Here is a 23,715-nt window from a genome sequence, read left to right as displayed (position 1 = left end):
AACCTCCTGAGTAGCTAGGATTACAGGTGTGAGCCACCAGCACCCAGTTTGCATTTGAACAGTCAGAGGAAGAACAGAGCATTGCGGCTGGAGAGACAAGGTGAATAGATGTAAGAGATCGGTGGGTAAGCTTGATATGGCGGCACTAACCTGTACTTCCAGCACCAGGGAAGGTAAGCCAAGAGGTTCTCATAGACTACATAGGAGAGCTTGTCTCAAGAAACAAAATGAGAGAGAGGTAGGGAGAGAGAGAGACAGAGACAGAGAGAGATGGAAAGATAGAGACAGACAAACAAGAGACAAAAAGAAACAGGCCAGGGGATGGGAACGTGGCTTAGTGGTAGAGCGCTTGCCTTGTATGCATGAGGCCCTGGGTTTGATTCCTCAGCACCACATAAGCAAAAGAAAAAAAAAGCCAGAAGTGGCACTGTGGCTCAAGTGGTAGAGTGAGCTGAAGAGCTGAAGAGCTGAAGGACAGTGCTCAGGCCCAGAGTTCAGGACCCACGACAGGACCTCTGCCAAAAAAAAGAAATAGACCAGGGTCCTGAAGGGGAGATGACAGGGACCTGCCTTGATTCTTTAGGCCTGGTGATCCACTGAAGGTTTTTCGCTTGATCAGAATGGTGCTTAGAGGGAAACATGCATGGCCTGGGTCCAGGGATGCAGGAGTATGGGGGTGCAGAATCCTGGGGTAGTTGTGCCCTTCCCAGCTCCAAGTATGGAGAGGGTGAGTTCACTGATGACCCATATCCTCAGATTCTCAGTCATTTCTCCAAAATGTTGGTGATCTCTCCTTTTCCCAAGGGATGTGGCTATATGTGTGTGGGGGCGGGGGTGGGGGGTGGAGCTCTAGGCTTCTAGTCTCCCTTCTTCCCCTTCCTTCTGGGGACAGTGCATGGGACTCCCCAAGGTTGCCCCTGCATATCTACATTCCTCTGCTATGTGAAAACTCTTTGTTTAGAAGCTCAGGTGGGGGATGGGGTGTGGTACCTCCAACAGTATGGGTGGAGGAGCTGGGGTGGTGTAATGTCTGGTGCTGACAGGCTGGCATGAGTGACAGGGCCCCACCCTCAGGGAGACTCTGGGAGAGGATGCTCAATGGGGTTCCCTACCCAGCCCTTGCTTGTCCTCCTTTGCCCCTTGTTCTTCCTTCCTCAACTAGGTGGGAGCTGTAGGACTCTCTCTAAGTCTAGAGGTAGAAGTTGGAGGCCGAGAAAGCATTGGGTTGAAGCGGTACTGGGTGACTTGGTTGAGATGGGTGGATGGGAGGCACTGCTTCCCTGCCCTGCAGTCCAGATCCCCTTCTCTTTCTTAGGGACACTATTAAGGCTGATGTGATTTAAGATAGGGGAAGCTCTTGGAAATGGGCCCAATTATTAGAAGAGACAGAATAGAGAACCTAGCCATCCACTGTCAGCTTTGTGCCAGGCCCTGGTGGGTACATAGTTCCTGGTCTCTCAGTATCCTCAGTCCCAGCGCCAGAGGCCTGGGATACCACCCATTTCACTGATAGAGACACGGGCAGAGCCAGTAAATGGAAGGATGAGGGTCAAATCTAGGTTCTTAAACATCTACCAAGCCTGATACCTTCTCTTTCCTTAATAGTCTCCTCCGAGCCTGTCCTCAATCTTTGAACTGTCCCCTACTCTGACCTAAGCCAGTCTAGCTGCCTGTCTCCTGATCCTGGGGCCAGGGTAGAGGTGGGGTGGGGGGTGAGGGCTATGGAGGCTTAATTTTTGTACAACGCAAGCAGGAGATAATCAGGACCACTTATGGGCAAATATTCTTAGGAAAGAGTTTTCTCCTTGCTTGTGCAAAAATTAATTTAAAAAATCATATGCAATATAGAACGTGGCGAGTTAATCCAAAAAGGTTTGTAGTTTAAAAAGTAACCCAATGAGCTTGACTCTTTTGCTGCTTTTCGAAAACAGTGATTCCTGAGGCTTCACTGAATAGCTTACTGAGGAACTTTTGGAATGTGTTATGTCATAGAACAGGTGGCAGAACCTGTCTGAACCTCAGTTTCCTCCTCTGTAGCACAGTAGTATTGACATGTGGATTAATTGAAATAGTCCACAGACCAGTGCTTAGCTCGCCACTCTACCTTAGCCATGATGCAGTAGAAAATAGTGTTAACAATGTTAGAATATCAAAGACAGACCTTTTTAAAAAAAAATTTTTTTTTTTCAAAAGCTGGTGAGGCTGGGCATTGGTGGCTCATGCCTGTAATCCTAGTTACTCAGGAGGCTGAATCTTCAAACCAGACCAGGTTGCTTTGAAGTCAGCCTGTGTAGGAAAGTCTGTGAGACTCTTATCTCCAATTAACCACCAGAAAACCAGAAGTGGAGCTGTGGATCAAAGTAGTAGAGTGGAAAAAGTTCAGGGACAGTGCCCAGGCCCTGAGTTTAAGTCCCATGACCAACCAAAAATAAAAGAAAAAAGAAAAAAAGAAAAGCGGATGAGTTAGTAAGTCTCTTCTTGAACTTAACAAAAGGACTTGATGAATTTGTTCACTGTCCAAATTCAGTGTTTTCCCTCCCTTAGGTATCTCATGGGATTAAATCACCAGCCCATGGTTGGTTGTGGAGAGGCCTTTGGGTCTGGTCCCTTAGGCTTGTTAGGTGAAGATAGTCAGAACAAGCCCAGGCCAGTGAGAGAGGAGGTGACTGTGTGGAGGGAATCACGAATTACTTGCCCTTTGATTTTCTCTTTTGGCTGCCTACAGCAGTGACATTACATCCCTGGCCCTATTTATGGAGGAGGAAATCAAAGGCGAAGGGTTGTGGCCTGGCACAGTGTGTGTCTGGCAAGCCTAAGCCAGCTCTGGGGGGGAGGGCAGGGAGATGAGGGTGGCCCACAGCCTGTAGGCATCCAAGGGCAGGTGGCCTCTGCTGGTGGCACCCCTGTGTTTTGGCAGGTGCAGTCAGGGTGAGCCGCCAGACTTTAAGATGATTCCTGCCAGCCCTGAGTGCCTGGCAGGGTATGCATAGTGTCTGTATATGAAGACAAGGGAAGCCCTTGGGCCTCGCAGAGTAGAGGTCTGATGATCTTACTAGGGCTGGGCAGAATGGCGTCCTGTCCTTCCCCCCCCCCCCCCCCACCTCTCTGTCTCTGTCTCTGTCTCTGTCTGTCTGTCTCTCTCTCAGGGTAGCCTACCTCTTCAGTCTTACTCCTCTTTGAGCTTATTCCATTTCTCTGCGGTGGTGGCAGAGTACTTGTGAGCATGCCACAGTAGAAAGAAGGAAAAGCCCTGTGTAGGGCCTGCTATAGGACACAGGATGTGAATACCTCCTTGCTCTGGGGTTCGTTTGTTGGAGGGATTTTGGCTCTGTGATTAGTAGCATTGTGTGGGGACCCTAGAGAGGCAGTTTTACTGGAGGAGGATTTTTCATAAAAGAGGATCTCCTTATTCTAAATGCATCCTCCATCCAGCAAACCTAGATAGCTCTGCTGCCTGAGGGAGTCTCTTTGTAGATGGGGAGCACAAGTTAGTTCTGGGCCAGGCAGAGTGGTGGTGGTAGGGCTATGGCTCAGGAAAGAAAGACAGGCTTACAGGGACCCTCCCCGCCCCCCCCCCTCCACCTGAGAATGGGAGTCAGGCATAGTTGAGCTTTGTGCAGCGTCATGAGGGGCCGCCCAGGGGGCCCTGTGCTTCCTGAGTGGCTCTTACAGCCTTCATTCTTGTAAGTAGTTTTGAAAGAGTTGGAAAGTGCTGACTAGGCTAGCCTCGCCTCTTTCACCTCAGTACTGCAGGCTGCAGCAGCACCAGCAGGGAGACAGGACAGGCCCTGCAGGAAGTCAGCCCCTCACCTGCCAGCTTACACCTCCCAGGTGTCCCAGGTATCCACTGTTCACCACCCAGTCTTCATCACAGGGGTGTGTGTGTGTGTGTGTGTGTGTGTGTGTGTGTGCGCGCGCGCGCGCGCGCGCGCGCGCATGCATGTGCGCAAGCAGTGCTGGAGACGCTGACTCACATCAGGGATGGGGTCAAGCTGTGCCTGCAGGTGATGCCCAGTACTGATTGTTCCTGGTATGGCTGCATTGGGGGGAATGTAGGGCCCCACAACGGGGGACAGCCTGAAGAAGATGCCCAGCTATGGTGATAGTCCCCAGGGACAACAGGGCTGGAGAACCAGACTTTCCCTCTCCCACCTGTAGGGCCTACACCAAGGTGTCTTTGGGTTTCCTTTTTCACACCCCAGATGTGTTGTGAGGGACAAGGGAGCCAGGCAGTTGACACAGAACTAATCTGGATTCACGCCAGCTGTGTCATGACTGGTCATTCAAGTCATCCTGGCCTGGTTTTGCTCTCAATCCCACATCCTGCCACTCAGCAAGTCCCCAAGAGTCTGCATAACATTCTCACTTCCTCCCAGCCAGCCAGCGTCACCTCAGCAGAGAGAAAGGTCTTTCCTGCTCCTCCACCCTCTTTGTGGCACTTGTCACCCTGACCTGCCAGGACTGCTGGCTGCTGCTGTTACTGAGGGCCTGCTACACTGTAGTGCTCATTAAACCTTTCCCAGTGAATGAAAAGAACATGTCCCCTGCTATCTGGCTGCCCTGGATGCTGCATGGTCAGGGCTTCCCGGGGTGACTGATGGAGGACTCTGGATAGACACTCCACAGCCCGAGGGGAGGCTTGGGTGTGGCTGGGGAAGGCTCTGGGACACAGACTCCCTGTCCTCAGGCCTGCTGCTGCAGCTGCAAAGGAAAGATCAGGGGAGTGCAGGGGCCTTGGACCTGGATCTTCCAGGCCTAGCCAAGAGCATTCCAGGTGGGAGAAAAAAATGGACAGCACGGGTCTCTCGTGCTGAGATCTGGTTTTATCATCAATGGCTTTTCCCAGCCTTCCATCCCTGGCTAGCTTCTCTCTCCTAGAAATCCATTTCCCACCATCCAACATTTGAGGCCTTTTCACATCCTCTTCCCAATCCTCCATCACAACCGTGTCACCTTATCAGTCTTTGTGAGTTACTGAGCCCCCAGGATAGCCTTGCACCTCCAGGCCATCTGTGACTGTCCTAGAGGTAGGAGCAGAGACATGAAGGCAGAGACCTGGAGCAGAGAAAGTCAACACATGGATACCTCATTGAGGACGTTGAGGGAAGCCCAGGATCTGTTGAGGCCAGAGTAGATGTGATGACAATAGCAGTTACCATCCCTTCCTGGCCCCCTCCTCCCCACCCCCCTCCAAGCTGAGGTTTGAATTCAGGGCTTCAGGTAGGCAGGTAGGCAGGCATTATACTATTTTACTACGTGAGCTACACAATTCTCATCTCACAGTGGAAAGTTGACTTCCCAAGCTAGACTCCATTCCTGTGCCCTAAGGCATCTGATGTTAGGGAGAGGGTCCCTGTGCAGATGCTGAGCCTAGGCCTCTGACTATGTGGAGAGAGATGGGGAGGAGAATGTGGTTGCATGTGGTGGTATCTGGCAAAGGTACATCTTAAGTGTGGGATGCAGAGGGCTTTGGGAGCCAGACAGCATCAGTACAGATGGAGACCCCAGCTGCCCAGGGTAGAGGACCCGTGGCCACTGTCTAGCCTCATGGCTTGTTCTCTCCGCCTCTTCTCCTCCTGCACTGGCCTGGAGCTTGTATTTAGTCTTTCGAGGGATTCTTGGCTATGTTTTAGCATCATGTTGGGTCCTAAAATAATATTCATGTTTGGCTCCATCCCAAGGAGTCTCACCTAAATGACCTGATGTGGTTGTGGATTGTTTTAGAAAAATCCCCAGGTAGTATTTTTGTTGTGGCTGTTGATTGTGGTGTTTGTTCTGATTTTGAGGTTTTTTTTTTTCTTTTTAGAGGGGCAAAAGGGGTTGTAGGAAGGTTGAACAAATGAAATCATGCTATCCAGTATACACTGTGGAAAATGAACTATATAACTTGTGGGCAGGGCTGGGAGGTGGAAATGGAGAAAGCAAAGACAGTGGTGACATTGTCCAAAAAAAGAAATGTACTTGCTTGGTACTGGTGGCTTACACCTGTAATCCTATTTACTCAGAGGCTGAGATCTGAGGATCACAGTTTGAAGCCAGTCTGGGCAGAAAGTCTGTGAGACTCTTTAGCTCCAGTTAACCACCAGAAATCCAAAGTGGTGCTGTGGCTCAAAATGGTAGAGTGCTAGCCTTGAGCAGAAAAAGCTCAAGGACAGTGTCCAGGCCCTGAGTTCAGGCCCCATGACTGACAAAGAAAAGAAAACTCATTACCTGATTTATGAAATGGTAACCCCTCTGTATAACACAATAACAACAAAGTTATATTTTAATAAAAAAGTCCCCAGCAAGTGTAATGTACTGACTGGTAAGAAGTTTCAGTCCCTAGGCCTTGTAAGCTGTGGGACTCTGCTAGGCTCCCTGTCTACTTCCCCTAACTCTGAGTTTCAGAAAAGCGAAGGCTGAGACCCTGAGTGGAATAGTTGGGCCCACTTGGGACCTCCGCTTTGAGGGTCTCTGGGGAGAGAGTTATAGACTATTACTTACCTGTGGCAGAGTAACATTACCCTAAGCTAGTAGCATCAAACAGTGACAAATGTTTACTATTCTCACTGCTGGGGGTCAGGAATTTGGGATAGTTTAGTGGAGAGGTTCTGGTTCAACCCTCCTTCCCTTCCCTATGAGGCTGCAGCCACTAAAGCCTCTGGAACTGTAGGATGTGCTTTTATGGCCATTCAAGTCTTGCTTGGCAAGATGGTTTGGTCTCTGGTAGAGGGCTGGAGGTTCCATGCTGTGTGGTTTCTTCATGGTATCCCTCCAGTGTCCTCAGGACATGGTGACTGACTTTCCTGACAATGAGCTCTCCAGCAGAGCAAGGCTGGAGAAGCTACAGTATCTTTAAAATCCTATTCTCAGCCAGGCACCAGTGGCTCATACCTATTAGCTTAGCTACTTGGGCTGCTGAGTTTGGGAGGATCACAGGTTGAAGCCAGCTGGACAGAAAAGTTCTTGAAAACTCTTCTCAATGGACAGCTGGAGACAGTGTTACCATTGTTATCCTAGCTAGAGGAGAAGCTGAACATAGATAGATGATGTCCAGGCATGTGCTTGGACAGGAAATGAAATCTTATCTCAAAGAATAACTAGCAAAATCTGGGCTTGGAGGCATGTCTCAGTGGTAAGAGTACCTGCCCAGAAAGAACAAGGCCCTGAAATTAAAGCCTAGTACTTCACCCTCCCCCCCAAACAACAACAACAACAACAACAACACACACACACACACAATAAAACCCAAATCCCCAAACAAAAACTCAAATGTAGTCTGGGAAGTCCCATTCCATCTTTTCAGCAATGTTCTCAGAGCATTTCAGGCTATCTCAGGACAGGGCATGTGCGAGGAGGCAAGCGCATCATTGAAGGTCACCTTGGAAGCAACCACACAAGTTAGATCTCATAACCCTTGACTGGTAGGTTCTAGCACCCCCCCTCAGCAACTGGGATATGGGCAGACCCCTCTCTCCTAATCCTCCACTTGCCCCTTGCTGCCCTCAGACCACAGTAGTGTCTCTGTAAAGTAAGGTGGCTGGATGGTCCTGCTCTAGATTCACTCAGAAAGGAGGGTCTGTAGCTTCTCTAGTGGCTGGACTTAGTCCTCACTCATATCTACTCATCTGGCTCAATCTTCCCTGTGGTAACTTATACTAGCATGCAGATGAAGGTCTTATGGGAAAATAGAACCATTGCTGCTACTTAATGCAGCTCTGGGAAAGACTTTTGCATGCGTTTTCACACTCTACCCATTTGGCTGATGAGGAAACTGAAGCTCCAGTCATCCATTTAGTAAATGTTAGAAATTCAAGCCACTAGTATTAGAGCTGGTGTTCAGCCCCCTAGACATACATGAAAACCATGGAGGAGGACTATTCAGTCTGGCTACCAAGGGAAATGTAAGTGTGTGTGTGTGTGTGTGTGTGTGTGTGAGAGAGAGAGAGAGAGAGAGAGAGAGAGACACAGAGACAGAGACAGAGACAGAGAGAGAGGGACTTCTCTTCTTGGTACAGCAGAGCTTGAACTCTGGTCTTGAGGCTGGTTTTTTCTCTCTGAGCTTCAGTCCTGTTAGATCTTCTCTCTAGGGGAATAGGCAGTATGAACCCCATCTTCTATTGTCCTCTGTTGCCTGTGGCTTTGTCCGTTGTCATCAAGGCCAGTCTTGACTAATGTGACCACATGGCTAGTGACCAGCTGTGGTTTCTCTTATACTTCATGGTTAATGTCTTCCTGGGGAAGGGTTCAAGGTTAAGGTGTCAGGTTCTTCTCAGAAGGAGGAAAGCTAGGTCACACGGTCTCATCCTAAGATAGAGCTCATGCTAAAAGAGAGCTGGGGTAGGGGCATGTGTATCTGGTAAATAAAGTCTAGGGCTGTTTTTACTCAGAGAGGATTGTAGTGATTGTCCCCATCTTTTAGATCCAGTGGACTCACAGGTGGTCAGTGGCAGGGTTGTTGTCTGAGCAGTTGCATCTGGAGGCCACCCAGGAGTGGCAGAGTCACCTCACTATACCTCTGAGAGCTGAGAGGGCATGGAACTTGCCTGTTTCCGGAAGATCTGGGAGGGCACAGCGGATCCTGTTTGTGGAGAGAGCACTCCCTGACAGCCAAGACATCTGCACCCAAGCACACAGAGTCTGGAAACCAGGGCATGGGGTGTGAGCAGGGCAACTGCGCCTGGAGAGGAGATGGAAGGAGAGCTGGCTGGCTGGCTCAGACTTGGACAGGCTCAGAGGAGATGAAATAGTGACCAGCCTTGATCACTCTAGATGAGAGCTATAGGTGAAGCTACTAGGGTTAGATATGGTTATGGGGGGAGGGGGGGAATGTGTGAACTGTAGTCTGGGTACTGTTTTGGTCACCTTCATCAGTGTTTCAGGGTGACAGTCATTAGTCCCTCTCTTCTCCCTCCCTCCTGCCCTCCCTCCCTCCTGTGTGTCCATGCATGTACTAGAGCTTGAACTCAGGGCTTTGTGCTTTTACTTGACTAGCTCACTGCTGGCACTCTGCTACTTGAGTCATACTTCCAGTTCCAGCTTTTTGTTGCTCAGGCTGGCTTTGAACTCAGATTTTAGTCTCGAGAGGATTATAGGTGTGAACCACCAGGCACTGGCTCTCAGTGTGTCCTTTAGAGAGTCTATTAGCACTTGTACATTAATTTTTCTGTGTAGGAGATGAGGACAATCACCCTAATCCTCTCTGAGTAAAGACAGCCCTGATCATAGACCTTATTTACCAAATACCTGGTTTCTTGTTAAATGTTTTATTACTACTTCTCCACACCCCCATTAGACTTCCAGTTAGGAAAATCTCATGGGCTTTTCCCTGCATGGAGGTAAAAACTGGGTAGGCTTATGCCTTCAGGGTGAGGGTCTGCAGTAATTAACCTGCATTGTTCACAGGTCTGTCCTGCCTTGCAGTGTCCAAGGAAACTAGTCTGGGTTATGGTGTTCATGTGTCCCAATTTGCCTCCCCCTTCTGCCTGCCAGTGCCTATGGGAGTGGTGTGTTTCATTCTGTCCCCTCTTCCCCCTACTGACTCAAGGGCTGCCACTGTCCTCGTAGCACAGGACTGCCAAAAAGACCTCTACACCCCTCTCCTTCTCACACAGGCTTCCAAGGCCTTTTCAAGTTGGGCTGTGAGGCACTTTTTACATTTTTAGGGTGTTGTGTTTAGAGATCAGCCCAGGTGCCAGGCAGGAACACAGGACCCTTCCCTGTTGGCCTGTGAGGACCCAAGGATACTACTGGTGAGGAAAGTCTGTAAAATGAGGCACCTACACCATTTCCCTCTCATGAACTTGGAGTTGGCTAATGGCCACCTTCTCTGATGGCTTCTCTCCTTCAGTGCTAGGTAGGTTGAGTCAAGTTTGGAGGGCTCAGACCAAGTCAGTGTTAGGTGAGGACTCAGTCAAACACAGGTTGTGGATGTCTGATGGTGTCAAGGTCAAGATCCAGTATAGGGCTAACTCAGTCTGAGTTCTGAACTCAAATCACAAATGGGGTTCTTTTATTGGAAGGGGAACTTTCCAGTGGCCCATATTGATCCAGGGGTTACCCAGTAAGCAAGAAAGAAACTCAGCTACTTAGCAGAGCTGTGTGTTCTTTCTCTTGTTCTCCTGTTTCCTGCCCTGTCCCCCCAAGCTTCCAGTCCCCCCGCCCCCCCTTTCTCCTCCATGCTGTCCCACCACAGCTAGCCTCTCCTGGTTCAGCAATTCTGCACCTTTTATATCCCGCTGGCTTGGGTGAGGAGGCTGGGGAGGGTCTGGCTGGGAAGCTTTGGGGCCTGGCCCCGCCCTGGGGTGGAAGGTGGGTGGAGCCTTGTGTGAGACACAGAGCCCCTTTGTGTGAGCTACTGTGCAATGCAGCTGGTCTGGGATTTCTGGGTGTTTTTTACATTGGAAGAATAATTGCATTGTCTGGGGGGCCTCGGGAATCCAAATCCCTCTTCAGACCTGCAGAACAGTCCAAAGATGTTCCCCTGAGCAGCGCCTTCAACTTCCTCTCCCTCCCCTCCTGTTGGGATCCTTAATGAGGGAGCGGGATCTGAAGGCACTGATCCATTAGTTGAGGGAGGAGGGGAGGCATGAAGTCCCCAGAGCTGGCTTGGGGAAGGTACAAGTGATGTGTCTCCTGCTTTCTAGGGCACCCTGAAATTCTGGACAGCTCTCCCCTGAGCAAATGCAGGGTTTAAAGGAAAAGACGGCTGGTTGGCAATGTTGGCCAATTTTGAAGTATCTTAGGGTAGTTCTGGACTCCAAGGGCAGCGAGGAGAGCAGGAAGACTAGCTGTCTTGGGGTCTTTTCATTATGAGGTGACCTGGCCACAGTTGCTCTTGGGAGTGATCCATGTTCGGAGGGTCCAGAATTTTGTGTCTTTCAGGGCAAGGCTTGTAGGCACCTGGAGGGTGAGCTCTTGGCATTTTTTTGCATAGATATGCAAATGAAATGTTAAAGTGGAAAAAGGGGTACCTGCACCTAGCTGGCCCCTTGACCCTCCTGCTGTGACTCATGGCATCATTGCTCACCCTGGGGAGGCATCACAAGTCCAGTCTGGAATCTGTGCCAAGTGGTAACTGTAGGCTGCTCCCCCTCCCCCCAGTGCTGTGGCAATGCTTAAGCAATGTGAGAGACTCAGTTCAAGCTGACTGTTGCTTTGGGAAACAGTAATGGGACAGGCCTGGTTCTAGCCATACAGCCCTGAAGTTGCATAAGCACACAATCACAGCACTCCCAACAGGGGTACTTGTATGGTATCAAACCCAGGAGTAGCCTCTCTGACTGGCAGGAGTTGTGAAGGTGACTGTGATTCAGGCTGTAGGTGTTCTGTCCAGTGATGGGTGTAAGATGTGTGGGGCCCTTCTTTATTTCTGGACATTTCCAGGAGGGGTTCTGCAGGGTTGGGTGTTAGACATGAAACATGTCTCCAGCATTTAGTCGTTAGGAGACACCTGTTGGGGGAGGGAAATTCTGAGGGTGACAAAATGATATTAGAGAAAGCGACAGTCAACATTGCCCACCCTAGTTACACCTGGTCTCCTATTTTGCTCAAGGCCGGCACTCTGTTTCTTGAGTCACACCTCTACTTCCAACTTTTGATGGTCAATTAGATATAAGAGTCTTATGGACTTTTCTGCCTGGGCTGGCATCTACATGTGATCTTCAAATTTTAGACCACTGTGTAGCTAGGATTACAGGCATGAGCCATCAGCACCCAGCTGTCATTTTTGTACAGTTTATATTTTATTCTTTTATGTTTGTATGTATAATTTGTGTGTGCATGTGTGTATGTGTGTGTGCACACCATATTGGGTCTTGAACTCAGGGTCTGGGTGCTATTCCTTAGCTTTTTTTGCTCAAGATTGACACTCTACCTCTTGAACCATGCCTTTACTTCTGGCTTTTTGGTGATTAATTGGAGATGAGAGTCTCATGGACTTTCCTGCTGGGGCTGACTTTGAATCTGGATCATCAGATTTCAGCCTTCTGAGTAGCTAAGATTACAGGTGTGAACCACTGGTGCCTGGCTGTCTTTATAAAAACAATTTTTTGAAAACATTTTTAAATATGGTCTTACTATGTAGCAGAGGCTGGACTTGAACTTAAGATCTTCCTGCTTCAACCTCCTAGCCCGTATTTATCCATATTTTATCTAGTTGTATTGGTACAGGCCCAGGCCAGCAGGGGGAGACCATGGCGCCTGGGCCAGGAAAGTGGTGGTGAAGGCAGTGGTGTTTCTAAATGGGGTGAAGGAAACTCATGCTCTGGCTGGCCTAATTTCTTGAAGCTGCTGTAGAGCTTGGCCTGCTTGGGGACATAGGAAAGCCTGGCACAGACACTGGGCAGGAAGCCCCAGGCTCCCACCCCCATTTTGCCATGGGAGCCGGAGCAACAAGGCAAGTGTATTGCCCTGGGCCTCCCTCTGCACCCCTTCTTCCCCCCCCTCTCCCCGCCTGCCTAAGCCAGTACTTCTTTCTTCTCTCCTTTATCTGAGCAAAAAGTACAGGGTGTCCTGTTTCTCTTGTGCATACAGATCAAGGAGGGATGGTTATTTATTTATTTATTTCCCCAAGGCAAGAAAAGGACTGTCAGACACTGAGGACTATTTAAAAGATTCTTAATAAGGCAGTTTCTCATAAAAAAATAAACAACAACCCTCTCAAACAACAGTAACAACAAAAGCCAAAAAGGAAAAAGATGGCACAGATTAACCCCCTTGTTGGAAATAACAGAGTGCCCCAAGTTCCCCAGGCAGGTGGTCCTGGCTATTTCTTCTCTCTCTTTTCTGTTGTACCCCAGGTTGTATGAACTGGATTGATAAGGGGCCGATTGGGACAACCCCTCTCTACCCTCTACTGGACTGTGTGTGAGTTCCTCTGGCTTCTTGGGAGTACTGGGAACCGATGAGGCTAGCTTGTGACCAGTCCTATGGAGGGTCCCGTTAGCTGTGTGGGTTTTGGGTGCAGGGAACCGGCGTGGCTCCTAACTACCCGGGACACTTCCAGCTGACACCCCACAGGTGATGTTCATTTAACTTCAAAGCCTGGTATTAGGAGCTGGAGACTCTTTCTGCCTTTAGCTCCAAACCAGAGTACCCTCAATATTTCCCATAGTTCATCCCAGAACCCTCTTCCAAAGGCAGTGGAAAATGACATTTCTTGCACGAGGCTCTGAAACATACTGATCGTCTGTCCCATGGGGTGATGAGGACAAACTCGCCATACTCAGGGGAGGCCTTGTCAGGTAGCTAGCAAGCAGCAAGCCGTCTTACTCTGTCCACAGCTCCCTCATTTAGTACCATGCTTTTCGGAGGTGGTGCCCTGAGAATCCTGGGGTCTTCTGTGAAAAGCAGGGTTCCAGTTGAGTTCTTATTACATCCTGCGCCCTACAGCAACTTTTCAAGATGTGATTGCACGCATAGTCTCCAGCCCAGAGATGAAGTTGTCAGGGGTGGGGCTCGCTTGGGGTGACAGGGCAGCGTCATCACAGCTGGCACAGGCCCTCCGCCGCGTGTATTTACAAACCTGAGGCAGCGTCGGTGCTTGGCTGGCACATATCCGGTGGCATCATCGCTGACCCAGCCTCCCCGTCACTGCCTGCCACTGTGAGGCGTGCGGGCGGCCACATCCTCACCTCTAAATTTAGTCTGCAGGAAGAACCTGGGCGAGGGAAGAGGGGAGGGAAGGGGAAGGAAGGACTCCAGCCAGCTCTGACTTGTGTGCTCTTGGGAGGAAATTGGAGCTAGCATCTTGGGATGAGGGTGGGATGGGAGAGATGGATGAGAAGGGCACTGGAAAGGCTCATCCCACCTGTGGCCTCATCCACTGGGAAAACTGGAATACCCTCTCCACCCCCCATCTGAGACACTGTTTAGGAGGTGTTCAGGGTCCCAGGCGCCACCTTCTGGCCTTCTAGGGAAAGGCTCAGTCCAAAGTCGGAGGGTGCTGGGCATTAATGCCCAGTCATTGCGAGGAGGAGTGGGATAGGTGGGTGAGGTGCCAGGAGCAGCTTCTGAGCCTGAGTATTCCTGTGAGACCTACGATGAATTGCTATTAGAGGACAGTGTCCCAGGGAAAATGAATACCCCCCACCTCCATGGTCTGCCCTGTTGTGAGCTGAGTGGAAAGGCACTGTTCCAGGATTGCATTTATGCATAGATGGATTGCAAGGAAGGCATAAGTTTCTTGGTATTGAAGTAGATGAATGCATGTACAGTGAATTGCACAAATCTTTTTTGTTCTGTTTTGTTGTATTAGTACTAGAACTTGAATTGAGGGCCTCACACTCTTACTTGGCTTCTCTCTCTCTCTCTCTCTCTCTCTCTCTCTCTCTCTCTCTCTCTCTCTTCCCTCTCTCTTTCTCCCTCTCTCTCAACGTTGGTGCTTTACTATTTAGTCATAACTCCACTTCTGGCCTTTTGCTGGTTAACTGGAAGATAAGAGTCTCATCGACTTTCCTGTCTTGGTTGCCTTAGAACTGCAATTCTCAGACCTCAGCTTCTAGAGTAGCCAAGATTACAGGCGTGAACCACCAGATCCCCACTGATTCCTCCTCCCTGCATGACCTCTGACTTCATGTAAATGGAGCCATACAATCTGATCTCTGACTCTTGCTCTATATCATGGCTTAGAGGTAAATCGATGCTGTTGAAAGCATTAGCAGTTTAGTTCTACTTATTGGTTAAGAATATTCCACTGCCTGAATACACTACTCATAGTTTAATTTGGATCATTGCATTGTTTCTGTTTGGGAGGGGGCAGTATAGTGAATAGAACTACTAGGAATACTCTTCAGTGTGTCTATTTGGTGGAATATGGCACCATTCTCTTGGGCATGTTCTTAGGTGTGTTCTGTCACATCCTGGGAAAGTCATGCTTAGCTCTTAGGTGCAGGTGACAGGTTTCTCTTTGTCCCCCTGGCTGTTGTCCAGCAGTTTTTGTCCACCTGTATTTGTTCCCTTGCTTGAGTTCTTGGGTACTGTTAAGATTTCATACCTTCTGCTACTCAGATCTCAGCAAAAGAACCAAGTCTTAAGTTGCTTGGGTTAGGGAAGGAACAGAAATGAGATCAGAGACCCCCACAGGGTGGTTCCTAGACACCTCCAAATCCTCCCGATCACTTTGGGAATGCAGAGGCAGCGTCTTCTAGCTATGAGGCCAGAGCCAGGCACCCCTTTGGCTCTAGCATCGGCTCTCCCAGTCTGGCGTCTCTGAGCAAGCTGGCATTGTATAACTGTCAATTTCATGTCTGGCCTCTGGTGCCGTGGGTCCTCATGGTCCAGTGTTTCCTGGGCTCCTTGCTGCTTTGTGGTGAATGAGGGGCTGGGTGGCTGGGTGTGTGTGTGTGTGGGGGGGGGGGGGAACAAGCTACCCAGAATAGCAGAGGCTTGTTGGACATCAGCTTCGTGGCACTTTCTGGGGTGGGGGAGGGTGGAACTTTATCCTTCCCACCAAATTGCTACTTCATTGAGGCTGTGAAAGATCAACAGAAAGCCAGAGGAGAAGAAAAAGAGGACAAGGGACGGAAAGGAGAGTTCCAGGGAAGAGCCAGACAGGGAAGGAGAGCAGAGTCTTGAGTGGGTGTGTGCAGGTATTTTGGGGGGTAGGTACAAATGTCCTGGGGTAAGAATGAGTGTTCTGTAGCTGGCATATACTGGACCATAGCAGCCACTCAGGGCTGATGCAGTCCGGGATCAGCAACATCAAGGTCATTTTTGTCCACTGACTTTGACCTTCCTGGTCATCTTACTAGCCACCTTTGTCTCTATTTTGGGACGAGCTGGTGCCCAACAGGTCTGGAGGTGAGGAGGCGGATTGCATGGGTTCCATCTTCTGCCTACTTGTGGGGACCAAAGATACATCCTTTCTCCCCTCCCTCCCCTCTTTTCTCCCTTTCTCCCTCTATCCTTTCTTTTTGCTCCCCCTCCCACCTCCCTTTGCCTTCTTGTCTCTCCCTTCCTGCATCTTCTGGAGGGGGCTCAAGGGTGTTGGCCCTGGAGGAGGAAGGAGGAGGAGTTGTAATAAGTGTTCCCTTGGGGCAGGTGACCCATGATACCCCCCTCCCCTCACAGGTTCTTAGGAGGTGAGTGGGGACGGCATGCAAAGTTGTGAATCCAGTGTGGACAGTGCGGATGACTCTCTCAGTCGTGGCCTGCGGAGAAGGGGACAGCCTCGTGTGGTGGTGATCGGCGCTGGCTTGGCTGGCCTGGCCGCAGCCAAAGCACTTCTGGAGCAGGGCTTCACAGATGTCACTGTGCTTGAGGCTTCTAGCCACATCGGAGGCCGCGTGCAGAGCGTGAAACTTGGTGAGTGTTACCCTCGCCCAGCTACCTTCCTAGGTCACTTCTGTATGGACATTTTCTAGAAGTTTCCTTTGCCCCTTGCAGCAATCCTCTGAGCTAGGCATGTGGGATTCTGACCTTTTTAATTGAGGATGCTGGCTTGGTGGCATAATATTTAAGGGAGAAGGCATCCCCAAACCAGGTCCCTTGGCATTGTGGGCCACTGTTGTGTCACAAGAAGAGTATGTTCTTATGAGTTATTAACTTTTGATTGTGAATTAGCATATTGTGACCTAAGAGCTAGCCCTAGGGCAATAGGAACTTAAGTTCAAGAGGTAGAAAGGGATTTGGAGCCTCCTTGTGGGTCTTGGGATTGGCTGTGAAGATCCATCTATTTTAATGAAGAAAGCAGCTAGGTAAGAAACTTACACCTGGGGTGTGTAGATTGTGACAGGAGTCCTAAGGAGAGGGGTTATTGCTTGAACTGTAGCCAGAGGTCAGGGCATCCCAGTTGGTGGGGCTCTGACCAATGAGGAGTTGGGTGACTTAGAGCCAGGAAGATGACTCAGTGATCTGAGCCCTGGTGGCTCACACCTGTAATCTTAGCTACTCAGGAAGCTGTGATCTGAGGAGCAACATTCAAAGCTAGCCTCAGCAGGGAATTTAATGAGATTCTTTATTTCTAATTAGCCAGCAAAGAACTAAAAGTGGAGATGGGTATTAGGGGAACATACTGTAATCCTAGCTACTCAGGAGGCTGAGATCTGAGGATCACAGTTTGAAGCCGGCCCAGGAAGGAAAGTCTGTGAGAGTTTTACCTCCAGTTAACTATCAGAAAACTGGAGGTGGAGTTGTGTCTCAAAGTAGTAGAGTGCTAGCCTTGAGCAGAAAATCTCAGAGACAGCACCCAGGACCTGAGCTCAAACATGATGACCAACCAAAAAAAAAGTGCTCTAAGTGGCTCAAGTAGTAGACTACTAGCCTTGAGTGAAAAAGCTAAGTAAGCTTATGAGGCCCTGAGTTTGAGCCCCACTTACACACACACACACACACACACACACACACACACACACACACACACACACACACACACACAGATGACCGAGTAATACCACCCATGGAGGCCTGGAGTAGGTAATATAGATCCTCCAAGGCTCTTATATGTGCCACTTGCTCAGAGAAGTAAGTGGTCAAGGAAAGAACCTGCAGACATTGAGGATACATGGGGACTCTCCATCCTCTTGAAGAAATGTTGGTCACGTTGAGTCTTCCCTTGGAGCTAGCCTGGAGCTGAGCCTGGCACATACTCTGGAGTGTCTGCTGGCAGAGGAGAGTGAAAGTGCCATTCAAAGTGCTCTTTGCTAACACTGATTGGCTGCTTGGGCCATTCCATGGAGGATTTTCCAGTCTTGATGAGGTCTTCCGGTGTGATATAGAAAGAGTAGACAGGAAGACAGATGGCCCTGTCAGAGGTAGCTGACTGCTGAGACATGCCATGCAGAGACATGATGGGACAAGGCTGGGGTTGAAGGTGGGAGGAGGGAGCCCCGGTGGAACTCTGTGGTGCTGGGAGTTGAGTAGACACAAAGAGTAGACAGTACCTGTGGGATGATGAGGATGAGGAAGATGAAGGTAGTCCCCTTCCGGAGAGGAGAGAGCTTGTCATGCTAGAGTGCATGTGCTTGTGCTGTGTGCAGATGTGTGGGCCTGAAAGTCCAGCTGCAGCTAGACGGGCCACAGCATGGGATAGTAGCTAGGGAGAGCAGAGGTTGAAGGCCAGAGGCTTTGAGGATACTTGCCTGTGAGGCTGGCAGGGAGATGGTGCCTGCTACCCAGTGGATGTAGAGATACGGTGAGGGTGACAGGGGTAGATGAACAGAGATGACAGGAAACAGCCTTAGATGGGGCCTTGTTCTGGGCCTCCCACTTCCTGGCAAACCTGGAGATAGAGATGGCTTTGTTCCTGACCTTGAACTGCTCACCTGTCTCTTCCGTGTGTGTGTGTGTGTGTGTGTGTGTGTGTGTGTGTGTGTGTGTGTGTGTGTGTGTGTATGTGCACGCGTGCATGCGTGCTAGTACTGGGCTTGATTGAATTCAGGGCCTGGATATTGTCCCTTAGCTTTTTCACTTAAGGCTGACACTTTACCACTTGAGTCACACTTCCACTGCTGGCTTTTTGCTGTTTAATTGGAAATAAGAGTCTCTCAGACTTTCCTGCATGGGCTGGCTTTGAACTTCAATCCTCAGATCACAGGTTCCTGGGTAGCTAGGATTACAGGTATGGGCCACCAGTGGGTGCTGGCCTCTTTCTCCTTTTGTTCAGCACCTGAAGGCAGGCATTGTGTCCTGCGGCAGGAATTGTGTCCTGAGGCAGGACTTCCCAATGTGTGTGTGTCCTGGAACTCTTTTTTTTTTTTTTTTTAATTTAATTTAATTTTATTTGTGAACATACTGTACAGAGGAGTTACAGTTACATGGGCAGGATAATGCGTACATTTCTTACCAAGCATTGCAGCCTCCTCCTTTGTTTACCCTTCACATCCCTTCCCAGCCTCCCCCCTCCCCCCCTGGAACTCTTAACTATACTTTAGGAAGGGTTAATTTCTTTCCTTAGAATGCTGATCCTCTTCTGCTCCTGTCAGAAACTCAAAGTACCAGATACTTGGGGAAGCCCCAGACGTGAAGCTCTAGATGGCTAATAATTTAATGCCACAAGTGGCCACCTACAGGTAGAAAACTAGCCTCTTAGCTTTTTGGTGCCCTTCAGTTTGCCAACTTTTCCTAGAGAAAAGAGGCCTGTACTTTTCTGCCTCTTCAAGAAAAGGAAATTCTGTCTTGCTGGCTGTGGGATGCTGTTGTTTTTATCTCTTGTTTTTGGAACAAGGCGATTTTAAGCAACTGGCAGTTTAATTAGAAGAAACCTAAGAAAGGGAAAGCATATAAAAGAGAAGTACATGTTCAGTTCTTGGAAGGGGGGGTAAAGGAAGGAAAATACTGCTATTTGTTAGAATGTATCAGATAGCTATTGCTGCATAACAAACCAACCTTAAATGTAGCCACTTAAAATAGCTTTTTATTTGCTCAGATTATGTGGGCCAAGAGTGAGGTAGGACTCAGGTAGGTGGTTCTTTTGCTGGTCTAACTTTGGCTCTTCCAATGAGGCTGGGTTGTCTGGAGGCTTCACTGGGTTGGTAGGATGTGTAACATGGCCTCATCCTCATTTCTGGTCATGGGTATAGGCTTTTAGTGGAACATATGTCTTTAGCAGGATGAGCCTTGGCCTCTTTCCCTGGTTTGTTTGTCAGAGAGAGGATGAAAATGGAAGTTATAAAGTCCTCTGGGTCCTGGCTTCTGAAGTCACAAATGTCAATTTTACCACATTTTACTAGTCAGAGCTACTCACAACTGCATCCCAGATCCAAGGACCTAGACTCTACCTCCTGATGGAACTTAATGCAAAGTCATGTTGCCAAGGGGCAAGTGTACAGGGATAGGAAGGATTATTGGGGCCATGTTGGCAAAAAATTTATATCTTGAACTAGGCCTTCAAAACCAAAATAAAGCATCAACATAAATGTTCCTCTCTCTTTTCCTTGCATTGTTCCAACATGCAAGGAAGAAAATGAATATATCACAGTTCTTATAGCAACTAGCTGGGCTCTAGTGGCTCATGCCTGTATCCCTAGCTACACAGAAGGCAAAGATCTGAGGGTCATGGTTCAAAGCTACCCTAGAAAGAACAGTCTGTGTAAGATTCTTATCTCCAGTTGATCACCAAAAAGCTGGAAGTGAAACTGTGGCTCAAATGGTAGAATGCTAGCCTTGAACAACAACAACAAAAAACAACCCCCCCCCCCCAAAAAACCCCAAAACAACCCCTCCAGGACAGCACTCAGGCCCTGAGTTCAAGCTCCAGGACCAGCACAACAATAGAAAAATAGAAGAGGCAACTGCAGCTCAGCTCAGAGGCAGAGATCTGATGATACCTTAGAAGGGGATGGAGAGAGTGAAGCAATTCTCTGGCCTATCCCAGCTTGGACCCAGGAATGTTCTTCTGCCCTGGACAGACTCAGAGTTCTGCCCTCGGTGTGGAAGGATCAGATGGCTTAACATTACCATGAGATCTGTTTCAACAGCTTTGGGAAGGAATCAGCCAAACAGGAAAATGCTTGCTACCCTCCTTCCCTAGATGGTTTTGGGATGGGCCATTTTCTACCTGAGAAAAGAGCTCGGATGGGAGCCATGTGGGTGTTGAGGAGTTGGAGTAAGGCCAGAGAAGACCCAGGTGCTTGGCTGGGACTGCTGTAGCCCAGGTGCCCTCCCTCTCCCCCCAACCATGCTCTTCCCAAGTAAGGAGGCAGGGGGAAGGTCTCTGGTATCAAATGTTTCCTTGGAAGAAGGTGGGACTGGAAACCGAGAACCTTCTAATTGGTCCAGTATGGCAAACTCTAGGGCACATCCTAAAGTCATTCTAGTTGATGCTTCTCAGTGCTTGAATGGCTTGAGCTTTTTCCTCATGATTTTGGTTAGTTTCCATAAGGGCCATCTAAGTTGGTTTCTGCCTGTAGTGGGGAGTAGGAGGATCCTGTTGGAGGAAAAAGGGAGAGGCAGTATTCTGGCTCTTTCTGAAGAAGTCCCTGCCCCTCTAAAGGGCCTGTTGTTATCACCATCAGGACGCGCCACCTTTGAACTGGGAGCCACCTGGATCCATGGCTCCCACGGGAATCCTATATATCATCTAGCAGAAGCCAATGGCCTCTTGGAAGAGACAACCGATGGAGAACGCAGTGTGGGCCGCATCAGCCTCTACTCCAAGAATGGTGTGGTCTGTTACCTTACCAACCATGGCCACAGGATCCCCAAGGACGTGGTTGAGGAATTCAGCGATTTATACGACGAGGTGAGGGATGAGTTTGTTATGGGAAGTTTTGGGAGACCTGCCTGGGGTCCTCTAAGATTCTGGTGATGTCTGCATACTCCCACGGCCCTGCCTTTGGAAAAACTGGACAGTTTCAGAATGAAATGAACATAATGAATGGAGAGGTGTTACTAAGCAAGACATTACTGAAATCTGTGATTACATACTTTCCCCAAAATGCCTAGGACATCCTTTGTTTGATTTATTACTAGGTAACTAACATAGCAATTATTATTGCTATGTTTTTTATGATTTTATGAATTATATATATATTGTTGGTTGTGGGGCTTGAACTCAGGGCCTAGGCACTGTCCCTGAGCTCTTTTGCTTAACGCTAGTGTTCTACCATTTTGAGCCACAGCTCTACTTCTGGTTTTTGAGTGGTTAATTGGAGGTAAGAGTCTCATTGGGACTTTTCTGCCTGGGCTGGCTTTGAACCTTGATCCTTGGATCTCAGCCTCCTGAGTAGCTGGAGTGCACAGCTGAATAATATTTTTTTAACTTTATTTTCTAATTGTTCTGGTATATACCAATAAAACTGATTTGTATGTATTTCTTAAGTTCCTTTAGTAGATTATTTTAATTCCAATAAATCTGTTGATATGTTATTTATATTCTGATAATTTTAGAGTTTTTTTGTGTTTAGTTCTGTACAAAAACAGTGAGTGTTTTGTCTTTTTCTTTTCTAATCCTTAGACCATCAGCATTATTCAGTAGAACATTTTTTGTTTTCAATGATGAAGATGATTCAGACCCTCACCATCCTGTTTGGCAGTTACTAGCTATTTGTAGTTTTTTGAGCTACAAATAAGGAACTGAATAATAATTTCAAATTGCTACAAGTGTCTAGTTGTTACTATATTGGATACATAGCCTAAACTTATTTATTTTTCTTACTTTGTTGCACTGGCTAGTATCTCAGTCTAGTGTTGGAAGTAGCAATGTCATATATCTTTCAGTTGTTTATGCTTTTTAAAAATTGTTAATATTTTTAGTATCTTTCAGTGGTGCTGTGAACTGCACTGAACAAGCAAGGTAATGTGTAGACCTTGATTTCCGATAGCCTGTCACTTGTAGTGTAATGACTCTTTACTCCAGGTCAGTGGACAGACCAGCAGGCAGCTATTATACATTTTCTAATCTCTTGCTTTCGGGCAGTCCTTAACTATAAAAGACAGGTGTTTAGTATTTTTTGTGTGTATGTCCTCACAAGGTATGTTGCGTACAGTTCCATGATATTGTGTGTTTCAACTCATGGGTGAAGAGGTAGAATTATTAGTGATCAGATAGGAACTAGTATTCTTTTTTTTTTCTCTTTTTTTTTTCAGTCATGGGGCTTGAACTCTGGGCTTGGGCGCTGTCCCTGTGCTCTTTAGCTCAAGGCAAGCGCTCTACTGCTTGAGCACACAGTGCCACTTCCTGGAACTAGTATTCTTTAAAGCAGACCTTCCTGGTCTATACCCTGACTCCCAAGCTATTTTGATGCTTTACAAATGGATGCTTCTTGAGAATGACTCTAAAGGTCCATGACTTATTCTTTAATGTTTCTTAAAAGTAGATCCATCATCCATTTCTGCTGGTTAGCTTGATTTTTGAAAGCCAAGCAGGACAGATAAGGTGGTGATGCTTTGAGACTCAAAGAGGAGGAGTTAGCTTGAAGTCAGGATTTCCTTCTTGTCAGGATTTCTCTTAACCAATACTGGAAATCACTTATGAGACCATTCAAGAGCAGTCTCATAATAAATGTGTAGCCTCCAAAGATAATGGCTTTGAAGAGCCATTTGTATGAATATATTATGTGTGTGTGTGTGTGTGTGTGTGTATGTAATTTCATTTTCTGCCCTGCTTTCTGTAAGTCACACTAGGAAGATGTCATTTCCCCTAGGGGAGAAGACTGTACCATATAACAAATCTATATTCAGTTAAGGCTGTCTCAGTCAGCCATGACTGCATTTATTATTCCTTAGCTTAGAGTTTTGGCCTGCAGTCCACATGAGCTTAGGACTGGCTACCATGTTGCTTTTCACTGTAGAGCAAAAGCTAGGGAGGAGGAGGAGATGGGTGGAGAGCCTGATTGCTTGGCCATGGTCCTGTGCCTGAGGAATTTGCTGAGGACTTCAGTTAAGGCCAAACATCCAACATCTCGTGACTGTAAGGAGGACAAACGAACAATTTAAACCATTTTCTTCCATATAATTTAGACTGCAGAGGCATGCTTAATTTATGCTTCCATCTTAGATGCAGGCCTTTCTTTCCCTGGAGTGGAACAGTGGAGGTGGGGAGGGGTGACATCAGCAGGCTTAGACTTTCCTGTACTGTGCGATCATAGAAGCTATCCTGGGGCCACAGTCTAGCACACAACATTCTTCCCATGAACATGTGATGGTCAAATCTAAATTCATGTTAGGAAGGAAGACATATCATCTCTGTCATAGATCATTGGCCATGAATTCTTAATTTTTTACTGTCTTGAGAATGGCAGCATCTCTGTGTTGTGTGTGTGTGTGTGTGTGTGTGTGTGTGAGAGAGAGAGAGAG

General features: G+C 48.2%; 1 protein-coding gene across 3 annotated transcripts in view; it reads left to right on the top strand.

Annotated features, from left to right (window-relative positions):
* Smox (spermine oxidase) overlaps window positions 1-23,715 on the top strand; it is a 40,851-nt gene that overhangs the window by 9,361 nt on the left and 7,775 nt on the right. For all 3 annotated transcript variants that reach the window (XR_006149699.1, XM_042694709.1, XM_042694710.1), the window contains exons 2-3: window positions 16,051-16,284; window positions 20,934-21,160. Coding sequence is in view for 2 of the 3 variants with exons in the window: in XM_042694709.1 (XP_042550643.1) it covers window positions 16,077-16,284; window positions 20,934-21,160 (435 nt within the window). In the remaining variant the exon portion in view is untranslated. The remainder of the gene's footprint in view (window positions 1-16,050; window positions 16,285-20,933; window positions 21,161-23,715) is intronic.

The sequence above is a fragment of the Dipodomys spectabilis genome, unplaced genomic scaffold (genome assembly GCF_019054845.1).
Source record: "Dipodomys spectabilis isolate Male_0828 unplaced genomic scaffold, ASM1905484v1 ptg000175l, whole genome shotgun sequence".
NCBI classification, from domain to species: domain Eukaryota; kingdom Metazoa; phylum Chordata; class Mammalia; order Rodentia; family Heteromyidae; genus Dipodomys; species Dipodomys spectabilis.
The sequence above is the reverse complement of the archived record's forward strand: the minus strand, read 5'-3'. Positions and strand labels throughout refer to the sequence as shown.